Source organism: Oryx dammah, unplaced genomic scaffold (assembly GCF_014754425.2).
Source record: "Oryx dammah isolate SB20612 unplaced genomic scaffold, SCBI_Odam_1.1 HiC_scaffold_8, whole genome shotgun sequence".
NCBI lineage: Eukaryota > Metazoa > Chordata > Mammalia > Artiodactyla > Bovidae > Oryx > Oryx dammah.
This window is the reverse complement of record NW_024070192.1, coordinates 22,510,804-22,534,769: the sequence shown is the minus strand read 5'-3', so window position 1 is coordinate 22,534,769 and position 23,966 is coordinate 22,510,804. Positions and strand designations below refer to the sequence as shown.

The 23,966-nt window shown below is 37.4% G+C and overlaps 2 protein-coding genes across 3 annotated transcripts in view; both read right to left on the bottom strand.

Moving 5' to 3' along the window:
* Positions 1-23,966, bottom strand: part of FBXL20 (F-box and leucine rich repeat protein 20) — a 95,471-nt gene that overhangs the window by 69,844 nt on the left and 1,661 nt on the right. The gene's annotated exons all lie outside the window — the stretch shown is intronic.
* On the bottom strand, positions 9,163-12,215 carry LOC120867443 (60S ribosomal protein L30-like). The gene is made up of 2 exons (XM_040245942.1): positions 12,208-12,215; positions 9,163-9,601 (listed from the first exon to the last, which is right to left on the bottom strand). The coding sequence occupies exons 1-2, from the start codon at positions 12,213-12,215 to the stop codon at positions 9,163-9,165; spliced, it is 447 nt and encodes a 148-aa protein (XP_040101876.1).

Sequence of the window (23,966 nt, the reverse complement as noted above, 5' to 3'; positions counted from 1 at the left end):
GGATCTTCCCAACCCAGGTCTCCCACATTACAGGCTGATTCTTTACCATCTGAGCCAACAGGGAGCCCCCACCTCTCCGTAAAAGTAATCAAAACCTGGCAAAATCAAATGTTCTTGAACTTGAGAAACTAACCGAAGGCTTCCAACAATCCAAGGAGTGTATATTCAAAGCCTGAATTTCACGAAGAACAGAGAGCTTTGTGGCATTTTAAGTTACTCCAAGCCCCAGAACTGCAGTAGCAGTATCCTGAAAGTAAGAGCCTACATTGCTGGTAAACGAGGAACCAGAATAGATCTCATTTTCAAAGTGTTATAATTATTTGTCTTGACTGTTTGGTTGCTCCCTGTAAGACCAGCTCAAAAGGTCTGTCTTTATTTTACTGGACTAAAAGGGTTGTTTTTTGATATTACCCACTAAGTCATGCCTGACTCTTTATGACCCCACGAACTAAAAGGGGCCTAATGCTAAAAAAATTACTCTACTTTGTTCAAAACATTTACAGGCAAATGTTTAGTCATTGCTGCCTAAGGAACAGATAACAACTGGAGAAGACAACAGACTAACCAAAGAGCTTAAGGGGAAAGGACTAGAGAATGAGATACCCATAAGGGTGTTGAAAGTTCCAATATATTCCTGGGAATCTAGAAGATCACATGCACATCCAGGGTTGCACACACACTCAGGAAAGACCTGAGAAGACCCTAAGCTGTCACTTCTGGTTGATCTTGAGGTGCTGCAGAAACAGGAAGTGAAGGCTAAGGCATAACTGTAAACTGCCTGGCTGAGTACTGAAGTCATGCTCTAACATGCACAAAGAGCCCCGCAGCAAAGACTGGTTCCAAGTGTTTAAAACTCTGCATAATCATGAACTGACTACTAAGCTAATTGAACAGAGATTTCAGTGGCCACAGGCAACAAAGAATACAGAGTTTAGAGAATTAGTTCAGAAAAAGACACTAAACAGAACAAACAATACGACTACAATAAGCAGCAGCATCAAAACCAGGAGGGGAAGAAGGTGATTTCCAGAGCTGTCACATTTTAACATTCAAAATGTTTAGCTTTCAACAAAAAATTACAAAGCATGCAAAGAAATAATTTGCAAATCATCTATATGATAAAAGTCTAGTATTCAAAATAAAGAACTCTCACAATTCAACAGTAAAAATACAAAAAAACCCAATTAAAAACTGTACAAAGAATATGAATAAATTGTACTTCAAAGAAGATACACAAATAGCCAACAAGGACATGAAAAGATGCTCAACATCATTCATTAGGGAAATATAATACAAAGCTAAACCAGCCCATATGAGATAACACCCCATATACACTAAGACATTATAATTTGAGAAAAAGAGGAGTGGTGGGGAATGAAAACAATAACTGTAAGAATATGGAGAAAGCTAAACCATAGCACACTGCTGGTGGGAATGTAAAAGGGGCAGCTGCTGTGGAAAATAGCTTGGCAGTTCCTCAAAATGTTAAATATAGAATTACAGCATGACCCAGCAATTCCACTCCTAAGCACGTGCCCGAAAGAACTGAAAAAAGGTTTCAAACACATACTTATATCTGTTGATAAATGAATGGAGAAATAAAATGTGGTATTTTCATACAATGCATTCACTATATAGTCATAAAAAGGTAAACATGCTAAAACATGGATGAACCTTGAAAACATTATGCAAAGAAGCCAGTCAAAAAAGACCACACACCATATGATTCCACTGCAATGAAAGTCTGGGAAAGAGAAATCTAAACAGACTAAAAGCAGATGAATGGTTGCTTAGAACAAGGGAGTGATAGGAGATAGAGAGTAATGCGTAAAAGTTGTGAGTTTCTTTCTGAGGTGCAGAAAATTTCCCAGAATTGACTGCGGCGATAGTCAGCAAATATCTGTGACTGAATTATATACTACAAAAAGGAGAACATTCTTGTAATGTAAATTATCTCAATAAAAAATAGAGTTTAAAACTGTGTACTCAATAAGGTCTTTGAAGAAAGGTAAAATAAATTCACAGTAAACTTCTCAGTAAAAACAGAAGTCAAGAGACAAGGGAGAAAAATCTTTAAAGTGCTCAGAGAAAATAACTGCTACTTTGTACCTAGATCACCCTAGATGACCCAGGCAATAAGGAAGGAAAAAAGATGCTTCCACACATAATTAGGTAAGTTCATCATCCACAAGTCCATAGTAAAAGGACTTTTTAAAAGGATCCACTTTCAGAAGGAAAGTGAAACAGGTACTTCTGCTTATAGGAGTAATAAACCAGATTATTTTCATGAACTTTGTAAAGATCACTAAAAATTTGATGAAATAATAATAGTAGATTTTCTTTAAGCATGGAAGAGCAAAAAAATAGCATAAAGAACTATCAGTCCTTGGACTTCCCTGGTGGTGCAGTGGTTGAGAATTCACCTGCCAATGCAGGAACACGAGTTCAATCCCCAATCTGGGAAGATCCTACATGCCACAGAGCAACTAAGCCCGTGGGACTACCGAGCCTGTGCTCTGGAGCCTGTGTGCCTCAACTACTGAAGCCTACTCGGGTAGAGCCTGTGCTCCACGAGAGAAGCCACTGCGATGAGCAGCCCACACACTGCAACTAGAGAGGAGCCCGCACAGCAACAAGATCCAGGGTAACCAAAAGTAAGTAAACAAATAATAAAATTATTTAAAATATAAACATATATATGGAGCAGAAACTATGCTATAAGAAGAAATAAACACATATAGAGATGGCCGGAGAACTTTAATACTCTTCCAATGAAACCAAGAGACAAAATAGACAAAACGTTAATAAAAACCTAGAGGGTCTGAATATCAAAGCTTGATCTGAGATACGTGTAATGAACAGAGTCAAATAATAACAGTAACTTAAATTTAATGAATGCATATTGTATACTTGGCAGCCTTGTAAACATTTTTTATACATCAATTAACTCTTACAACAACCCTGGATAGATTCTACTGTCTCCATTTTCTTATTAAAAAACTGAGGTGCAGAGATGACATGTATTCCAATGTCTCACCACTGTAAATAGCGATCTCAGTCAAAATGCACAAATTATACCTTTGCCATAATTTGACAGTACTATATGTCATAATTAGGAATCATTAAGACCCTAAGAAAATAATAGATTCTTAATGTTTTACTGGATAAACACTATGTATGATCCCTTTCAAAAGTGTCATCAGCCCTTTTGAAACCATCATCACTCCTTTTGAAGTTTTCCAAGTTTAAATCCACTTCTAAAATTTTGTCAGTCATAAATATGAGGTCCCGTGTGTACTTAGGGTTCATCATTAGTTGTTTCCCTCATCTACCTAAGAGTATTCTTTTGTTTACTTAAGAGTTCTGAGGCCTTACTCTTCTGTTGATCCATCACAATTTTATATTTAGACATAAACAGAAAAACTATAATTTTAAGAAATGTTAAAAAAGTGGGGTATTCTGGTCTCCAGTGTCTGATGGGTAAGCACTTCTTCCTTCCTGCAATGGGTCCTTTAAAAGGCAGTCTCATTTAAGAATTTTGTGTCTGATTTTTTTCCCTACATCAAACCTAACCAAGCATTTAATAAACGAAATTTTACTTTGTTCCAACACAAAATATTTACAAAAACTGATGATGTACTTGGCCACAAAGAAATAATTTCAAAAATCTGTTAACATATAAGTCACTAACATACTTACATATAATGCAATAAAGTTACAAATGAACAACAAAATAGCCCCTCGAGATCAATACACCTGAGATTTTAAAATACAGACAGGAAATAGCAGAGTTGAGATTTGAACCCAGTTGATCTGGTTCCACTGTCTTGCTCAAACCTGAAAGTCCTAATTTATCAGGCTCCAAGACTGTGTTACCCAGTGTGGTGAAAGTTAAGTGTTAGTCGCTCAGTCATGTTCGACTCTTTGCAACTGTAGCCTGCAAAGCTCCTCTGTGCATGGAATTCTCCAGGCAAGAATACTGAATATTCATTTGCCTGTAAAAGTAAATGTAAGAATACTAGCTATTCCTTCTCCAGGGGATCTTTCTGACCCAGGGACCAGACCCAGATCTCCCGCAAAGAAGACAGATTCTTGACTGTGTGGGTCACCAGGGAAGTCTGTGGTACTCAGAAAAGCAAATTCACAGGCCCAGGTAATTTGCCAGTTTTCCAGGTGACTATTAAACAAATTGAAGTTTGAAAAACCACCTCTCTAAACCAAGGCTCTTAATCCTGGGGAAAAGCTTTGCTTTGGACTCATAATTTGGGATAATTCTTTAAGCCACTAAAAGGGTTTTCTACTGTGCAGCTCAAAGCATGCTAACTGGACACAAAAACGAATATACAAAAATCAACAACTTTATAGCTCCCTAATGGCAGTAAATTCTATCATTTCTACCTTTAAAATATATCCAGGATTCAATTACTTCTTACATCTCCATCACAACCAACTTCATACAAGGTACCACTACTACTTTTCTCAATCAAAGAACCTTTAATACGTTATATACTACTTCTCTACAAAGCAAGAGTGATCCTTTTGAAGCTTGAATATTCTGCTGCTCAAAAATCCCTATGACTTCCCTAGTTAGAATAGAAACCAAAGGACAAAATGGTCAGTAAGTCCATTTATGATCTGCCCTGCTCTCCCATCCTCTCAACCCTCACCTCTACTCCTAACTCACAACTCTCTGACCTCTTCCCTACCAGTTAACCAACCTCTCCATGATCTGGCCACAGTGACCAACCTGTTCACTCTGTTCCTAGAATATATTAAGAATACTCCCATCTTCTTTTTTGCATTCCTTTGCCTGTATCAATTTTCTCCATTGTTCCCTTAAGTCTGCTCAAATATTAACCACCAGCAAGCTCTTCCTTAACCATTCTATATAAAATATGAACCATGCCTAGCTCCCTTCCTTCCTCTTTTTCTTATCCCTCATTTCTGTCCATAACATTTATCAGCATCAGACACATTATGCATTGACTTTTTTTATGTTTCATGTCAATTTCCCTTCACTAAATTTTAAACTCAATTTAGGCAGGATTTTGTGTTCTGTTCACTTTTACACTCTCAGCATCTCTAACAATATCAAACACATAGAAAGTGCTCAAATATTTGTTGACTGAATTAATGATTAAATGTTTAAAAAAAAAAAAAAAGAAAAGAAATGTAACCAAAAAAATGCCCATTTGTAGTAACATCAAAAACAAGCATGCAAAAATAAAAAGAACAAAAACCATGTAAGATCTTAAAGGAAGAACTCCTTATCATATTCACAAATGAGAAGGAAATTATAATAAAGATATAAATTCCCTCAAATTAATATGTAAAGCCCATTAATTAAAAGTGTGGTACTGGCAATAAAAAATAGATGAAAGAACACAGTTCCAAAAAGGCCTTTGAATTCATTTAATTAGTTTTATGATAAAAATGGCATTTCAAAACTAGTGGGGAGAAGATGACTAAATCATGTTGGGACAACTGGCTATCAAAGTTCAGTTAATACTCTATCTTATAAAACAAACAAAAAACTCTACCTTATAAACAAGCTCCAGGTAGGTTAAAAACTACACTACATGGAACTGCAATGAGTCTGAGATGACTGAGCAACTAACACTTTCACTTTTCATCTTCATGGAAGAATATAAAGAAATCTTGAGATGTCATTCTCTAGTGACTAAGTTGTGTCCGACTCTTGTGACCCCATGGACTATAGCCTGCCAGGCTACTCTGTCCATGGGATTTCCCAGGGAAGAATAATGGAGTGGGTTGCCATTTCCTTCTCAAAGGGCTCCTCCTGACCAAGGGAGTGAACCAGTGACTCCTGCATTGCAGGTGAATTCTCTACCACTGGGCCACTTGGGAAGCCCAATCTTGAGATAGGGGACACTTTTTTAAAATAAACACCAAGAGGAAACTGACAAGACTATTCAATGAAAACCTTTGCAAATACATGGGTACATAAAGGGTCAGTATCCAATAAAAAGAATACCTAGAAAGAAAATTTTAAAAAAAAGACACAATCTAATTTTCAAAATTTAACAGAGAATAAAATAAGCAAGAAGAAAGAAAAATTTTTTGTATGGAAAAAATACAAGACCAATAAAACATGAAGAGTAAAACATGAAGATACTGAACTTCAGCACTAATGAGGGAAATACAAAATACAATAAAACACAATTTTCCTTCTATCACTGAAAAATTTTAAAGTTGGGAAATATCACATGCTGGTGAAGATGTGGAGAAACAAGTTCACTTACATACTAGTGGCCAAAACATAAATTAAGAAGTCGGTTTGACAATATCTAACAAATATAATAATCATATATTCCCTATATGATTCTTCCCTATAAAACTCTCTTCCTGATACTTTACATAAAGGAACATATAAAAGAACATTCACTGTATTTGTGTTTGTAATGCAAAAGACAAAACCTAAAGGTCCATTAATAGCTAGCTAAACAAACTAGAATATCCATATAATGGATTATTATGTTGCTGTGAAAAGAAGTATACCTAACAGACGCAAAGACATATTGTAGTTAAATTTCCCCAAAGTCAAACACGGTATGAGGCTACTTACATAACCATAAACACAGAAAACTAAGGCAGTAAAAGCACAGGAGGAAAAAAAAGTACAGAAAAAGGCTTTACAAGGACACTAGTCAAGTTCAAAACTGGTCCTTATCTCTTTTTGCTTCTCCTTTTTAAATGAATTTTTATTGAAGTATAGTTGATTTATTAATACAACACTGTGTTAGTCACTGCTATACACTGTAAAATGATTCATTATACATATACATGCATTCTTTTTTTAAAAATTCTTTCCCATTATGGTTTACCTCAGGATACTGAATATAGTTCTCTGTGCTATAAGTAATACTTGGTTGCTTATCTGCTCCTTATCTATAGAGGTGAAGAGGATCAGAATTAGGGGCAGTATAAGAAGGAATTATCATACTCGAAATGGCTTAGCTTTTAAATAAAAATTTATGCATGTATTTATATAAATTAAAACATTTTAATTTTTTTAAACTTACTATAATTTTTTAAAAGAGAAAAAGCAAGGTTCTAAACCATACTCCAACAATTTTGTTCATTCGTAAAATGTGAACATGTCCGTACATAATAATAATAGATACATACATTTATAAAATTATTGAACCCATGTCTCTTGCATCTCCTGCACTGGCATATGGGTTCATTACCACTGAGCTACTAGGGCTTCCCTTTATAGTGAACAGTTAATTATAACTTAACTTCTCTTCCAAGAACAAATACTAAAGCAAAGGTGGCACAGTGGTCAAGAATCCACCTGCTAATGCTGGAGACCCAAGAGACAAGGGTTCCATCCTTGGGTTGGGAAGAACCCCTGGAGTAGGAAATGGCAACCCACTGAAGTATTCTTGCCTGGGAAATCCCATGGACAGATGAGACTGGCACTCTACAGTCCATGGGGTCTCAGAAAGTCGGACACGATTAAGCACTCATGTGAACAAACACACCAGTCCCAAATTAAACCGAAGGCCTGTAACTTCTGTTTTGCAAAAACAGAAGTGGGCAGAAGAAAGACCCATCCCTGAAACACATTAAACTAAGAAACCTGAGGCTACTTTAGGACAGCCAAAGCAGATAATGCTCAAGCTGACTTTGTCTAAAATAATGGTACACTTCAGAGACTGCCAGTCATTTAATCAGCCACAGTCCAACTTTAGCCGTAGCAAATAAAAGCTACAAGGTTTACTGAGCTTATTTTTGGTTGTTTTTTTGTTAGTCACTCAGTCGTGAACAACTCTTTGCGACCCTATGGACTGCAGCCCACCAGGCTCCTCTGTCCATGGGATTTCCTAGGCAAGAATACTGGAGTGGGCTGCCATCTCCTCCCCCAGGGGAACCTTTCTAATCCAGGGATCAAACCCATGTCTCTTGCACCTCCTGCACTGGCAGGTGGGTTCTTTGCCACTAGTGCCACCAGGGAATTTTTGGTTAAATTATACGTAAGATTTAAATCTGATCACTTCCTTTCTAGTACCACTGGCATTAAGCAAAACAACTGCTTACAAAAACTATTTGGCTGGCTATGCACCTTCAACCTGAATGTGTATCCAGGCCTAATTTCACAAGAGAAAAACATTATTTCCAGTTAAGATAATGTAGAGCATATATATTTTCCCCTGGATCCCAGCCTAATGCTGAACTGAATCCTGTCATTTTCATTCTGTTAATTCATCTTTGAAATAATACTGTTACTAGAAATACTGACAAGTCACTTGACAACAGTCAGAATATGTAAAACCTAGAAAAATAAAGCTGGATCCTAGGTAGGTGTGTAGTACTGCAAGACTAGAAAGATAATGTAATAAAATATCATGCATTTCATATGAACATGTATTTGATAGATGTTAGAAGGGTCAGAGGGGCTTTCCTGGTAGCTCAGCTGCAATGCAGGAGACCCCGGTTCGATTTCTGGGTTGGGAAGATCCCCTGGAGAAGGGATAGGCTACCCACTCTAGTATTCTTGGGCTTCCCAGATGGCTCAACTGATAAAGAATCCCCCTGCAGTGTGGGAGAACTGGGTTCCATCCCTGGGTTGGGAAGTTCCCCTGGAGAAGGGTCAGAAAGATCTTGGCCATAACTCTAAAACACCTTGCACTTTATGGATGGGATTATTTTTAATGCAAATTTCAAATTATTGAAATAAATAATTTAAACACTTTTTGTTTCTCAGTATTCTTCCTGATATTAATCTTTTATTCTATTAAGCCTAGTTGATCTTTGACCTAGAAATGTATGTTTATTCATAAAATACTGTATCCTGAATTTTTATTATTTTTCACTCAACAGTGGTATATTGTTTATTACATAGGTATCTAAAAGGAATTTATGACTTGGTAGGGTTTATACAGAATATTTGTTCACAGTTGTTTAAGAGTTACTTAAGTTGGCTAGTAAACCAAAGAACAGGTTCAATGCCCACGCTTTTCAGCTCACATGAAATTAACTCTGCTGAATTCTTTGGCCACAAATTTAAGTGTTAATCCTTAAATCCAAACATCTTATAAATACCTGCTATGGATCAAAAGAGTAACTAACAATGGATAAATTTTTCAAAACAACCCATTCTCAGTTGGCATGCCCTACAGGCACATATAGAAGACTTCAAGTCAACTGGATTAAAGCTCTGGCTTTTTTTTTTTTTTTAAAACAAGCCCTGGCCAGTTTTATTAAAGAAAAATTGTACATGATTTTCTTTTCACCAGTCTGTTCTGGCATGCTTCTAATAATATCAGAATCACCTGGATCAATGACAGCCAGTGTGCGTACTCTGTAGTATTTTCCACATGCTGTGCCCAATTCAATATTATTGCCACTGTAGTGATGGACACCAGTTTTGGCCAACATGGCGTAATACTCTATTTCAGATTTCCTCAAGGCTGGGCAGTTGTTGGCGAGGATGACCAGTTTCGCTTTGCCTTGTCTGATCATTTTCAGAGTCTGTTTGTACCCCAGCACGTACTTTCCACTTTTCATAACCAGCTGGAGCCTAGAGTTGATCGACTCCAGTGACTTTTTCGTCTTCTTTGCGGCCACCAGCTTCCTGCCTTAGATGCGGGATGCCCCCAACCAAAAGCAGCAGCCAAGATGGCCAGGGAGCGAGAAAGGAAAGAATTCCCACAATCAAGTTCTGGCTTTTAAATACTTAGCTATTTAATGTGGAAAATGACAGCTTTTCAGAGCATCTGCTTTCTTATCGATAAAACAGCAGAGAAATATCCTCTACCTACTACACGAGACTTTTTTCTAAGTTCAAATGAAATCATAAACGGGAACATGTTCTTTAATGTGTAAAACACTGTGTTAAGCTGTTACTTAAGATAGTTCAAAATATCTGTCCTACTGAAGGGAAGTTAGCAGGATACCCTCCATATACAAGGGTCAGCATTTTTTAATCCTTTATAAATTCCTTAAAAATATTTATTATTTGCCTTAAAAACAAATGGAACTACTTACTATATAATGAATTCCTGGAACTACTGGTGGAAGTGTCATTTTCCTGTTACTAGTTTTCTGTTTTTAAAAATGTATTAAAATTTTAATTGAAGGATAACTGCTTTACAGAATTTTGTTGTTTTCTGTCAAACATCAACATGAATCAGCCATAGGTATACATATGTCCCCTCCCTCTTGAACCTCTCTCCCATCTCCCTCCCCATCCCACCCTTCTAGGTTGATACAGAGCCCTTGTCAGAGATGCCTGAGAAAAACAGCAAATTCCCTATCTATTTTACATATGGTAATGGAAGTTTCCCTGTTACTTTCTCCATACAATCTCATCCCCTCCTCCCCTCTCCCCATGTCCACTCTTTCTAACCTTGATTAATTTCTGCTTAAACTTCTGAGAAATGTCCAGCTTTAGAAAAAAGCAGTTACTCTGACTAGCTCTCTCTTTAGTAATCCTACTGCTTTGTTTCCCAAGAAATAAAATTGTTTCTTATAACTCTCGCATATAGCTAACACTGCCAGAACCCACTAAATTTTTTTTCTCATGCAGTTTTCTTCCTATGTAGATTACAAACTCCCTGAGGAAGAGACATTGCTTTGGAGCAGCTTTGCATTTCTAACACCTATCAGTATTTAACACATACTAATGCTAAATAAAATTTAAACAGAACTGAACTTCTACCAACAGTATACCCTGGTTTTCTAGACTGAGAATTTCTGTGCCCCAGACAAGGTCAGATTAGCTTTGTTGAGTTCCCAGATATATTTGTTCTTGGTAGTTTGAGAGGCTGTAGCATGGTATGATAGTTTCATTAGTATAACTGAATGCGTTTCAGTTGTAAAATGTATAAGTTGTAAAATAACCGTATTTTAGGTGCTATACATTAGCTATTGCCCTTGCTTCTAGGGCTAAAACATCTAGGACAGGACAGAAACCTGAAATGAGCTATTGGTTTTATGATGGCAAATCCATGATATGTAAACTGATTTCCCTATGGAGTTCAAGTTGTAAATATAAATTAACTTTGTATTCTTTCAAGGGATTAGTATTGCACAAAAAACTGCACTGGTGAGTCTAAATGTCTAATTCAGATTGCTACTTATTTTTCTCTACTGTGCAATTCAGTTGCCATAAATTAAATCGTTTCATTTATTCCTCCTTAATGCTGTTCATTTAAGTCACGGAGTATTATTTTAGGGGCTTCCCTGGTGGCTCAGTGGTAAAGAATCCCTCTGCAAATGAAGGAGACATGGGTTCAACCTCTGGTCCACGAAGATCCTACAGGCCGAGGAGCAACTAAGCCCGTGTGCCACAACTATCCGGCCTGTGCTCTAGAGCCCAGGAACCACAACTACTGAGCCACATCTACTGAAGCCTGCACATCACAACTAGAGAGTAGCCCCTGCTTGCCGCAACTAGAGAAAAGCTTGTGCAGCAAGGAAGACCCAGCACAGCCAAAAAAATAAATAAAATTTCTTTAAAGTAAGAGTTTTAGGTTTAATCTTTTTTGTTTCAACAGAGGTATAATGGGCATAAAACACTGTATTAATTCAGTTTGTAATAAGGTAGGGAAATAGATACTGGAAACCTTATTTAAGAGCTGTAAAGACAGAGAAGTAAGCAGTTTTCCCCAGTGTGCAGTGTGGGTTTACAGTAGTGCAAAGAGAAGGTCCCTTGAGTTCTTGACTCCTATATTTAGGCCAGATTTTTCTGTCTGGACCAGAAACTGATGTGCTCAGATGAAATTTATGTCATTTAGGGCCTTTAATGCCTTTTGAGGCAAATAATCTAAATACAATTATCCTTTCTTAAGGAATGTGTTGACCTTGGTAAAACTGCATTTTTTGTTGTTGTGTAGATATAGATTTGGGAAGCTGCTTTTGTATAACTCCAGTCAGCTGTGACTAAGAATACTGAATATTAAGTCCCTTATCTTCCTGAAGTTACCCTTCATGATGTTAAGAAAGTTACATTATTAAATAAATGTTTCAACTTATTCAAGGACACTTCCAAAATATATCAGGTTTCCTTCCTACAAATGGGCTGCAGAAACAAGCTATGATGTGATTTTTGCAACCGAAGTGTCTTTACATGAAGGCATGTAAATAACTTTCAAAAAAACTGATAAGGATGAGTGTGGGGAAAGGGTATTAGCAATGCAGTGCTCTTAAAAATAAATAAATAAATGCATCTCTACTTACTTTTCCATGTTCCGTCATGCCATAGCTTTATTTTCTAAAAACCAGAAAAAGAATCACCAGTTTCTTGGGTAAAAGCTGACTTTTAAATGTCAACTTACAATTTGGTTCCAGATTCTCATCTTAGGAGACATTTACTCACATCTGCCTAACAGTGAACACAATAATGGTTACAGTATAAACTCCATATAAACATCATCAAATTATTACTGATTAAACTTCACAGGTTCAACTACACTGATTAAAATTCATAGGTGTTCCTGTCCAATAAACCCAACGTATAAAATTGAATCAGATGAAAAGAAATCATTAGTTACGTTCTTTCCTTTATAATACTTTTTCCTTTAAATATTATATTCCTTTAAAGCATTTAAAACAATGATTTACAAAAAGTCTACTCAAAACCACTTTCACTCCAGAAAGTAATATAATAGGCATGATTTTTTGAGCCCTTATCATACAATAGATCATGTACAATGTTGCTCAATGTTATAAAAACATCATAGAATTTAATCTTTATAATCCAGTGTGGTAGGTTTTATACCCATTATTTAGATACTGAAAATTTGAGACTTTGAGAGATTAAATGACTTGTCTTAGGTCATACAGGGCTTCCTTCGTGGCTCAGTGGTAAAGAATGCGCTTGCCAATGCAGGAGACCCAGGTTTGATCTCTGGGTCAAGAAGATCCCCTGGAGGAGAAAATGGCAACCCACTTCAATAATCTTGCCTGGAGAATCCCATGGACAGAAGAGCCTGGTGAGACACAGTTCACAGGGTCACAGAGTCAGACACAACTGAGCAACCAAGCACACATGCACACTAAGGTCATACAGATGGTAAATGGCAAAGCCAGGGTACAAACTCAGACTTTAAAGCTAATGCTTTTAAATAAATTCTCTTTACACAAATATATAAACCCCAAAATATTAAAAACTGAATCATAACACAATAAACTCCAGGATATCACACAATCATACCTATTCCTCACTCCTTGGCAAAAATCATTCAGACAGGTATAACATATCTGACGCTATTAAAGTGCTGCACTCAGTATGTCAGCAAATTTGGAACATTGAGCAATGGCCACATGACTGGAAAAGGTCAATCCTCATCCCAATTCCCAAGAAGGGCAGTACTAAAGAATGTTCAAACCACTGGACAACTACACTCATTTCCTCTGCTAGTAAGGTGATGCTCAAAATCCTCCAAGGTAGGCTTCAGCATTATGTGAACTGAGAACTTTAATATTTTCAAGCTGGGTTTAGAAAAGGCACAGGAACCAGAGATCAAATTGCCAACATTCACTGAATCATACAGAAAGCAAGAGAATTCCACAAAAACATCTACCTCTGTTTCACTGACTACAGTAAAGCCTTTGTCTGTGTGGATCATAATAAACTGTGGGAAACTCTTAAAGAGACGGGAATACCAGACCATCTTACCTGTCTCCTGAGAAACCTGTATGCAGGTCAAGAAGCAACAGTTAGAACCCTGTATGGAACAACTAACTGGTTCAGGATTGAGAAAGGAGTAGGACAAGGCTGTTTATTGTCATTCTGTTTATTTAACTTATACGCAGAGCACATCATGCAAAATGCTGGGCTGGATGAAGCACAAACAAGCTGGAATCAAGACTGCCGGGAGAAATATCAACCTCAGATATGCAGATGATACCACTCTAATGGCAGAAAGCAAAAAGGAACTAGAGCCTCTTAATGAGGGTGAAGGAGGAGAGAGAAAAAATCAGCTTAAAACTGAACATTCAAAAAACTAAGATCATGCCATCTGGTGCCATCACTTTACAGTAAATAGAAGGGGAAGAGGTAAAAGCAGCAACAGATTTCCTCTTCTTAGGCTATAAAATCACTGTGGATGGTGACTGCAGCCATGAAATTAGAAAATGATTGCTTCTTGGCAGGAAAGCTATGACAAACCCAGACAGTGTGTTAAAAAGCAAAAGCATCACTTTGCAGACAAAGGTCCATATAGTCAAGGCTATGATCTTTCCAGTAGTCATGTACGGATGTGAAAGCTGGACAATAAAGAAGGCAGAGCGACAAAGAGTTGATGCTTTGGAACTGTGGTGCTAGAGAAGACTCTTGAGAGTCCCTTGGAAAACAAGGAGATAAAACCAGTCAATCTTAAAGGAAATCAATCCTGAACACTCTTTGGAAGGACTAATGCTAACGCTGAAGCTTCAATACTTTGGCCACCTGATGCACACAGCTGAGTCATTGGAAAAGACCCTGAAAATGGGAAAGATTGAAGGCAAAAGGAGAAGAGGGCAACAGAGGATGAGATGGTTGGATGGTCTACTGATTCAATGGACATGAACTTGGACAAACTCCAGGAAATGGAGTTGGACAAGACTTGGCGACTGAACAACAACCACCGTATCTGTAAACAGATATACACGTATAGGTTCAGAGGGGCTTCCCTGGTGACTCAGTGGTAAGGAATCTACCTGCCAATGCAGGAGGCACACGTTTGATCCCTGCTCTGAGAAGACCCCACATGGTGCAGAGCAACCAAGCTCCAGTGACATAACTATTAAGCCTGTGCTCTAGAGTTTCAGTTCAGTTCAGTCACTCAGTCGTGTCCAACTCTTTGCGACCCCATGAATCGCAGCACGCCAGGCCTCCCTGTCCATCACCAACTCCCGGAGTTCACCCAAACTCATGTGCATCGAGTCAATGATGCCATCCAGCCATCTCATCCTCTGTCGTCCCCTCCTCCTCCTAGAGTGTGGGAGCCGCAACTACTGAGCCCATGTGCTGAGACTGCTGAAGCCCATGCCCTAAAGTCCATGCTCCATGGCAAGAGAAGCCACTGCAGTGAGAAGCCCACATTGCAACTGAAGAGTAGCCCCTGCTGGCCGCAACTAGAGAAAAGCCCACATAGCAACAAAGACTCAGCACAGCCAAAAATGAAATAAAGTGTACATAAAATAAAGAATATTTATATATAGTAGTGTTTAATAAATAAATAAATATAGGGGCAGGTCACGAAGGCTGTTTTGTGTTTACTGTAATATAAACCAATGTTAAGAACACTGGCAATAAACTGAATATCTAATCTCCAACTCACAGCAACCTGGGGGATTTATTTAGAGAGAATCATACAATCTCCATGTTGGAAGGAACCTTAGAGTTGAGACAATGGAGGTACAGAGAGACAATCTACCCTCAGGCACACACAGATACACATGTATGTGTATATAAAATACTTATGCGTGTGTTTCCTAGTTAAGAAATTATTCCTTTCTATAAAACCCTAAAGATGTTATCTTAATGTTTTCATTCTCTTACTCAAATTAATTTCAAAATTAGAACATTAAAATATATAGATGATATGGCTCAAAAAATAAGATGACAAAAAAAGGATAACATATTCCAACAGAGAACTGTAGCTAACTAACATTTATACTTAACATTACACTGTTAATTTTCAAGGAACTGTAAATCTCCTCTTTTTCTTCACCGCACCCATCTGAACAAAGCAAAAAAAGACAAAAAATAAAACAAATCTGGCTCTTTGTTGGTAACTGCAATTCAGAATAAAAGCAGTTGGCAATGATCTTCCCTAGAGGGAAGCATAAGAGGTATTCTACATTTAAAAGCCTGCCCTAATCTAGAAATTTTACTGCTTTCATTTTGCATGTCCTTCCTGTCACATAAATTCTTTCATTCTGCATACAGTAAAACAAACTCAAAGCCACTCAGAATAGCCATGCTGCTGCTAAGTCACTTCAGTCGTGTCCGACTCTCTGTGACCCCATAGACAGCAGCCCACCAGGATCCTCTGTCCCTGGGATTCTCCAGGCAAGAATACTGGAGGTGGGTTGCCATCTCCTTCTCCAAGAATAGCCACAGACGTCCCTGGTGGCTCAGACGGTAAAGCGTCCGCCTACAATGCGGGAAACCTGGGTTCAATCCCTGTGTCAGGAAGATCCTCTGGAGAAGGAAATGGCAACCCACTCCAGTACTCTTGCCTGGAAAATCCCACGGATGGAAGGGCCTGGTAGGCTACAGTCCGTGGGGTCCCAAAGAGTCGGACGTGACAGCAACTTCACCTTACCTTACCTTATGGCATATTCTTACTATTGCAAGAAATGCAAAAAAGCAAAATGGCTGTCTGGGGAGGCCTTACAAATAGCTGTGAAAAGAAGAGAGGCCAAAAACAAAGGAGAAAAGGAAAGATATAAGCATCTGAATGCAGAGTTCCAAAGAATAGCAAGAAGAGATAAGAAAGCCTTCTTCAGCGATCAATGCAAAGAAATAGAGGAAAACAACAGAATGGGAAAGACTAGAGATCTCTTCAAGAAAATTAGAGATACCAAGGGAACATTTCATGCAAAGATAGGCTCGATAAAGGACAGAAATGCTAAGGACCTAACAGAAGCAGAAGATATTAAGAGGTGGCAAGAATACACAGAAGAACTGTACAAAAAAGATCTTCACGACCCAGATAATGATGATGATGTGATCACTAATCTAGAGCCAGACATCCTGGAATGTGAAGTCAAGTGGGCCTTAGAAAGCATCACTATGAACAAAGCTAGTGGAGGTGATGGAATTCCAGTTGAGCTGTTTCAAATCCTGAAAGATGATGCTGTGAAAGTGCTGCACTCAATATGCCAGCAAATTTGGAAAACTCACCAGTGGCCACAGGACTGGAAAAGGTCAGTTTTCATTCCAATCCCAAAGAAAGGCAATGCCAAAGAATGCTCAAACTACCGCACAGTTGCATGCATCTCACATGCTAGTAAAGTAATGCTCAAAATTCTCCAAGCCAGGCTTCAGCAGTATGTGAACCGTGAACTCCCTGATGTTCAAGCTGGTTTTAGAAAAGGCAGAGGAACCAGAGATCCAATTGCCAACATCCGCTGGATCATGGAAAAAGCAAGAGAGTTCCAGAAAAACACCTATTTCTGCTTTATTGACTATGCCAAAGCCTTTGACTATGTGGATCACAATAAACTGTGGAAAATTCTGAAAGAGATGGGAATACCAGACCACCTAACCTGCCTGTTGAGAAATCTGTATGCAGGTCAGGAAGCAACAGTTAGAACTGGACATGGAACAACAGACTGGTTTCAAATAGGAAAAGGAGTACGTCAAGGCTGTATATTGTCACCCTGCTTATTTAACTTCCATGCAGAGTACATCATGAGAAACGCTGGGCTGGAAGAAACACAAGCTGGAATCAAGATTGCTGGGAGAAATATCAATAACCTCAGATATGCAGATGACACCACCCTTACTTATGGCAGGAAGTGAAGAGGAGCTAAAGAGCCTCTTGATGAAAGTGAAAGAGGAGAGCGAAAAAGTTGGCTTAAAGCTCAACATTCAGAAAACGAAGATCATGGCATCTGGTCCCATCACTCCATGGGAAATAGATGGGGAAACAGTGGAAACAGTGTCAGACTTTTTTGGGGGGGTTCCAAAATCACTGCAGATGGTGACTGCAGCCATGAAATTAAAAGATGCTTACTCCTTAGAAGAAAAGTTATGACCAACCTAGATAGTATATTCAAAAGCAGAGACATTACTTTGCCGACTAAGGTCCGTCTAGTCAAGGCTATGGTTTTTCCTGTGGTCATGTATGGATGTGAGAGTTGGACTGTGAAGAAGGCTGAGTGCCGAAGAATTGATGCTTTTGAACTGAGGTGTTGGAGAAGACTCTTGAGAGTCCCCTGGACTGAAAGGAGATCCAACCAGTCCATTCTGAAGGAGATCAACCCTCGGATTTGTTTGGAAGGACTGATGCTAAAGCTGAAGCTCCAGTATTTTGGCCACCTCATGAGAAGAGTTGACTCACTGGAACAAAGACTGATGCTGGGCGGGATTGGGGGCAGGAGGAGAAGGGGACAACTGAGGATGAGATGGCTGGATGGCATCACGGACTCGATGGACGCGAGTCTGAGTGAACTCCGGGAGATGGTGATGAACAGGGAGGCCTGGCGTGCTGCGATTCATGGGGTCGCAGAGTCAGACATGACTGAGCGACTGAACTGAACTGAACTGGGTTGTACCCCAGACCTACAGCATCAGAAACAGGGTGCCAGATGTGGTGGAGGGAAAAGAGAGACAACCTGTATTTTAACAAGCCCTCCAGGTGATACTGATGCTTCCTGAAGTCTGAGAACCAATGGACCAGAAAAAAACGGATTGAGGACCCCAGAACGAAATCACAGTTCTAACACACAGAATATTTTATTATTTAAATGACTATTATTTAAACTTACTATTGCAAATTACAAGTAAGAAACTGAGAGTGCTTTTCCATTTTTTACTTTTAAATGATTGTGAAATTATATCTGCCTGCATACTTCGGTTGATCAGAAAGTTTCGCTCATCAGCAAATATCATAACAGGTGGTATATCTGATCATATAAAACTGGGCAGGCATTTGATATATTGCCTATCTTCACCTCCTTGTTATTAGATATGACTTGTGTCTTAGCACCAAAGTAATGCATAAGATCAATATACTATTTACTTTCACAGTGTTCTATTTCCCTTTTTTAGTTTTTACTAGAAACTCCTGGGATCAAGGACAAAAATGACAGAAAACAGCCAGTATCTGTTTCATAACTGACTAAATCCTTGTCTACCATGTTTTATAAATAGGTGACTTTTACTTCATAGAAACTTAAAAGACAGCAAACTGGATAAAATTAATTATATTTCCACCTGATTACAACTGTCAAATATGAGGCTTAATAAAGACAACAAAATACCATAAAATCAAATTAGAGGAAATATGATTAGGGAATAAAGAGATTACTTACCTATAGCTTTAAATCACATGCCTGCTAAATAGTTATTTGATATGTGCTGAAAATAACTAGCCAGCAGTGCCACTCTTTTAACAGAAATAGTCTTCAAGAACTAATACAAATCTGTTTTGGATTTATTGCATTATATACATATATTTTTTAACATTATATAATTAAGCAACATGAATCAAGCACAAATACTACTGCGTAGTGCAATACTACCACCTACTGTTAGTGGCTATTATTAAGTTAAAATCTTTTTATCAAATAGGTCCCAGTGCATTAAGATATAAAACCACCAGTTGGAGAAAAAACAAACCACAGTTGGATGGCTTCATTTTTCTGAGGCGATTTTTGGGTGGGGGTCTGATCTAAGAATTTATGAATTCTGGGATATTAACTAGGAAAACAGTGTAAAGGCAACTCTGCACAAGCAGCTAAATTTGGTCAGTTTGAGGGCATTCTTCTTCTTCCTCCCTCCCTTGGATTTTCCTAGTGTAACGGAATATTTTATTTTGGACATCTAAAAATACCCTTGCAAAACCACAGTACTAGTTAGATTACTGAAATTTTTAATTTAGTTTCCAATCTGTCACCAGTTGAGAAACAGTAATCTAAGGGCTAGGAATAAAAAAAAGTACCCATTAATCTGCAAAAAAAATGATACCAAAATCTGAAAAGATATAACTCTGAAGATGAAAACAGAAAGATTTTTAAAATTAAGAATAAAAAACAACACCAACAGCTAAAAACTGACAAACGGCCTAGAGCATGAAGACATGACTTTAAAAGTATGGATACTTCTAACAGAAATACTGCTTTAATGAATGAAAATCTTCAATGTAGAAACAGATTACATCTTATAATGTAGGACTTAAGTATCAACTATACATTCTGTAAAATTTCTGCCAAGTTAAAAAAATTTAATGACTTAATGAATTAAGCATAATTTCCAGTACCTAGCAATGGCACCCCACTCCAGTACTCTTGCCTGGAAAATCCCATGGACGGAGGAGCCTGGTGGGCTGCAGTCCATGGGGTCGCTAGGAGTCGGACATGACTTCACTTTCACTTTTCACTTTCATGCACTGGAGAAGGAAATGGCAAGCCACTCCAGTGTTCTTGCCTGGAGAATCTCAGGGACGGGGGAGCCTGGTGGGCTGCCGTCTATGGGGTCGCACAGTGTCGGACACAACTGAAGCGACTCAGCAGAAGCAGCCAGTACCTAGCTGTTTATCTTATGTATACTGTAGCAAGATACAAACATATGTTTATTTTTAAGTAACGAGTGAACACAATGTAAGTACATGACACAATGCTTCAAAAGCACCTATGATTGTAAAATAAAGAAACATCAGTAACACTATTCGAAAAAGAACAGATTGTCTGAATGAGCCTAAAAAGCACACTTCTAATTTCGATTTTCTATAGTAATAGGTAATTGCTTTCAAACTAATCTCTAAAGTGTTAAAAACAAAATTCCTTACTTTTACCATTTCTCCTCCCATTCATTGCAAGGCCTTTCAAATAGAGTGAAACAAGTGACTCTCACCCACTGGAAAATATATGTAACATTTTCTACATGTACCAACTTGGAAAATACAGTTATTTACTATGCAGAATGTTCTTTAGATTAGAAGATAAAACCTTAAGGGAAAAAAGGGTCATTAGTGCAGTCTTAACTAAACTGTGTGACTGAGCCTACAAACTTTAACAAATACTGGAGTGGCTATTTCAGAAGAAATGACCAAGGTCAGCTTTTAATAAAAAATTAGATTCATAGGATCTGGAATAAAAGGAACCTCAGTAATTGATTTTAACTTCTTTTTCTTACAGAGGAGGTAAATGACCAAACCAGAGAAGTGAAAAGAGATGACCAACGCTATAGTCAGTTGGTTGACAAAAATCAAGATTAACTAAATCAAGTTCTGTAACTCCCAATGCAGTATGTTCTTTCTACCACAAAACAGTTTATGATTTTTCTTATTTTGGACAAAATGAAGAAATAAAATGAAGCAGGTAAAGAAATACAACCTAATCAAGCAAACTTCAGTATTATAGATTTATCAGACTAGCAGCGATGTGTAATGAAAAAAAATAAAATGCCCAGTGTTTCAAAATACCCAAACTGGAACTTATCACTTCCTAACTATGTGACTCTTAACTTCTCTAGGCACTGATTAAAGGGTAAAATAGTATGAGAATGTCAGTGAATGTTACTACTATACTTTTCTTAGGTTATACTTTTTAATAAATCCAAATAAGATAGTATTTTCCTCCAACAGTACTACATTCTTATAATGGCGCTAAGTAAGAGCATGATAATGTAGAGAGGCTTAACTGAAAAAAATCTAAACTTGGATTCAAGGGCTAGCCAGACACGTGTCTGTCATTAATGTCACTATGTTAAGATAGTAGTAGTTACAGTACTTAAAATGAAGGACAGCTATATTATCTCAATAGCAAAAGCAAAATAAAACATGCTGGATAAAGAACTTTAGAAAAGCTCTTTTTCACATTTTATGAGCTTGTATGCTATGTAATGCTAAAAACAGACCAGAATGATAGAGTGGAGTAAAAAAAATGCAGATTGGAATCTTGGCTTCCCAATGTACTAGCTGTGCAACTTGAATACTTGTCAGGCTCTAGCTTTCCTCAAAATAGAATTGTGAAAATTAGAAGTAACAGAGGTAAAAACATCTAGCTCAGTGCACCTGACATACAGGATACATTGAATAATCATTTTTAAATTTGAAAGGAAATTATCAAAAGTTGCCACAAAACAAAGTGTACTGTAAGTAACACACAAGTATTTGAATGAGTTTCAATTAAAAGACTAAAACAATTTAGTATACATTATTTTAACTTATAAGGGTTATTACTGTGTAGATCTAATGCCAAAGTGACACAACAAAAACAATTTTCACATCTGCATATTTTTTCTAAACTCTTTTATCCAACAGTCATCTACTTGGTTATTTCACAGGATGCTTATAGATGCCTAATAGGTACTCTTCTCCCCTGATTTAACTTAAAAAAATATTTTGTTTTGCTTTTTACAGTTCTGAGTGTGAGATTTAAAGTGTGTGGCCGCCACTTACAACATCCAAAAGCATAATACACAAGAATATTCCTTATAAAAAAGACTTCAAATAATTAAACAAAAAAGTTTTAGTTATCCCCCCCAAAAAAGTGGCCAAGCAAAAGAAAATAATCTTTCATGTTTTGTATTAACCATAGCTAACTTGAAATTAGTTGCTATATATTTGCTACAGAAATTTCCTACACTCAGAAAAATCCTCAAAGCTACCTACTTACAATTATAAAATTATCAGTCTTTTAAAAACCTTCTGAGATTTTGAGAATTAAAAAAAAGTGATGTAAATTTTTAGATATTGAAAGCCTGTTTATCTTATCTACATCTTTTATCCACTGAAAGTAAATATTTTAAATGTTTTCAATGAATTAGCAATAAGTGTATTATTTCATGAAAGACCAAATAGTTTATTGTTTTATTACTTGTGAATTAGGTAATTAAGGGGTACATGATTTTAAAAAATACTCAGATAATGAAACTCATTAACAGGTATCATTTGCAGTCCCTTCTCATTTGTATTCCGGCATGAACACTTCCATGGAGTCATGAAAAGTCAGATACAGACTTGGAGAATGAACAACAACAAAAATTAACACTTCACATCATAGTAAGAGTAGCTTTTTGTTTACAAATAAACATTTTAATCACAAACACTGTAGAAGGAGTGGTGTTCCCTCCCTCATTCTTATTGTTCTCAGACGTTTTCAGAAAACTTTGGTTCCCAGTTAATACCAATCAACACAAACAGATATGCTTAATAAAGCAATACATTTTATTATTTTAGAACCACCAGTACAGATAAACTACAAATTAAAATATAAGTATAAAAACAGGATATAGTGGTACAATTTTAAAGCACAAACTACAAAAGAACTCTTTCCAACAATTACTCACACAACCTAAAAGTGAATAGCAAAATGATAAAGAGCTGACTGCAATGGCAAAAGGCTATCTTCCACTCAATTCTTCAGTATTTGTGTTTCCCTTTGAAGATTTCTGTTAACTGTTAAATGTCTACTTGTTAATTCTAACGACAGTCTGGACTTTCAGAGTAGTACTGAATATGAAACCATCATAAATTAAGCTTTCTGGGTCTCTACATCAAGGCAACATAAAGTTCTATTAAAGTAAACACAAACATAAACTACTTGATTTTCTCCACTCCTGGAGCTGTACTAACGTTGTAGCTCTGAATTTAAACTCTCCCCAAACACTTCCTGTCTTGACCTTTGTGGGTAAATTAAAATATTTTCTCCATAAGCATTAAAAGAGATCAAGGAAAAGATTAAACTGAAGACCCTTAGGTAACGATTTCATCCTCTACACTTAGTTGGCAAGTTTCCTGAAACTTTTGTCTGTCTTACAATTTCATCCTTCGAATGAAAATGAAGAAAAACATCAAGTGAGATGTACACTGAATGTGAGTGATTCCAGGTCAGCCCGATTCTGTCCAAAAAGGCCGGGTAACATTTACTCTTCTTGCTGTTGTTTCTCTTTCTTGTCCACTCAACAAACCTCCCCGTATATTACTATACTACAGTAATTCACCTGTAGTTACAATACTTCACTTCCCAAAGGAATCATTTCCCAACACTGCCTACTCCCTAAAGACACTTTCAGATGTTTTATTTCTTCATCCATTCCATAATTCCATTACTATAAACCTAACTTGTCAGAGGAAAAGTTCTCAGAGACAAAGGGACTTGAAAGGATTTTCTTAAGTCTCTCAGACCTTCGTCCCAATCTCAAAGCTGTACACATCTAAGAGTTCCCAGAAACAATGAGCTACAGAAGTACGGACCACACGGGAAAGAAGAGGAAGTACCAGAACAATACCCAGACCACAGAGCACCGAAAACCCGTGGACGTTTCTATCATCTCA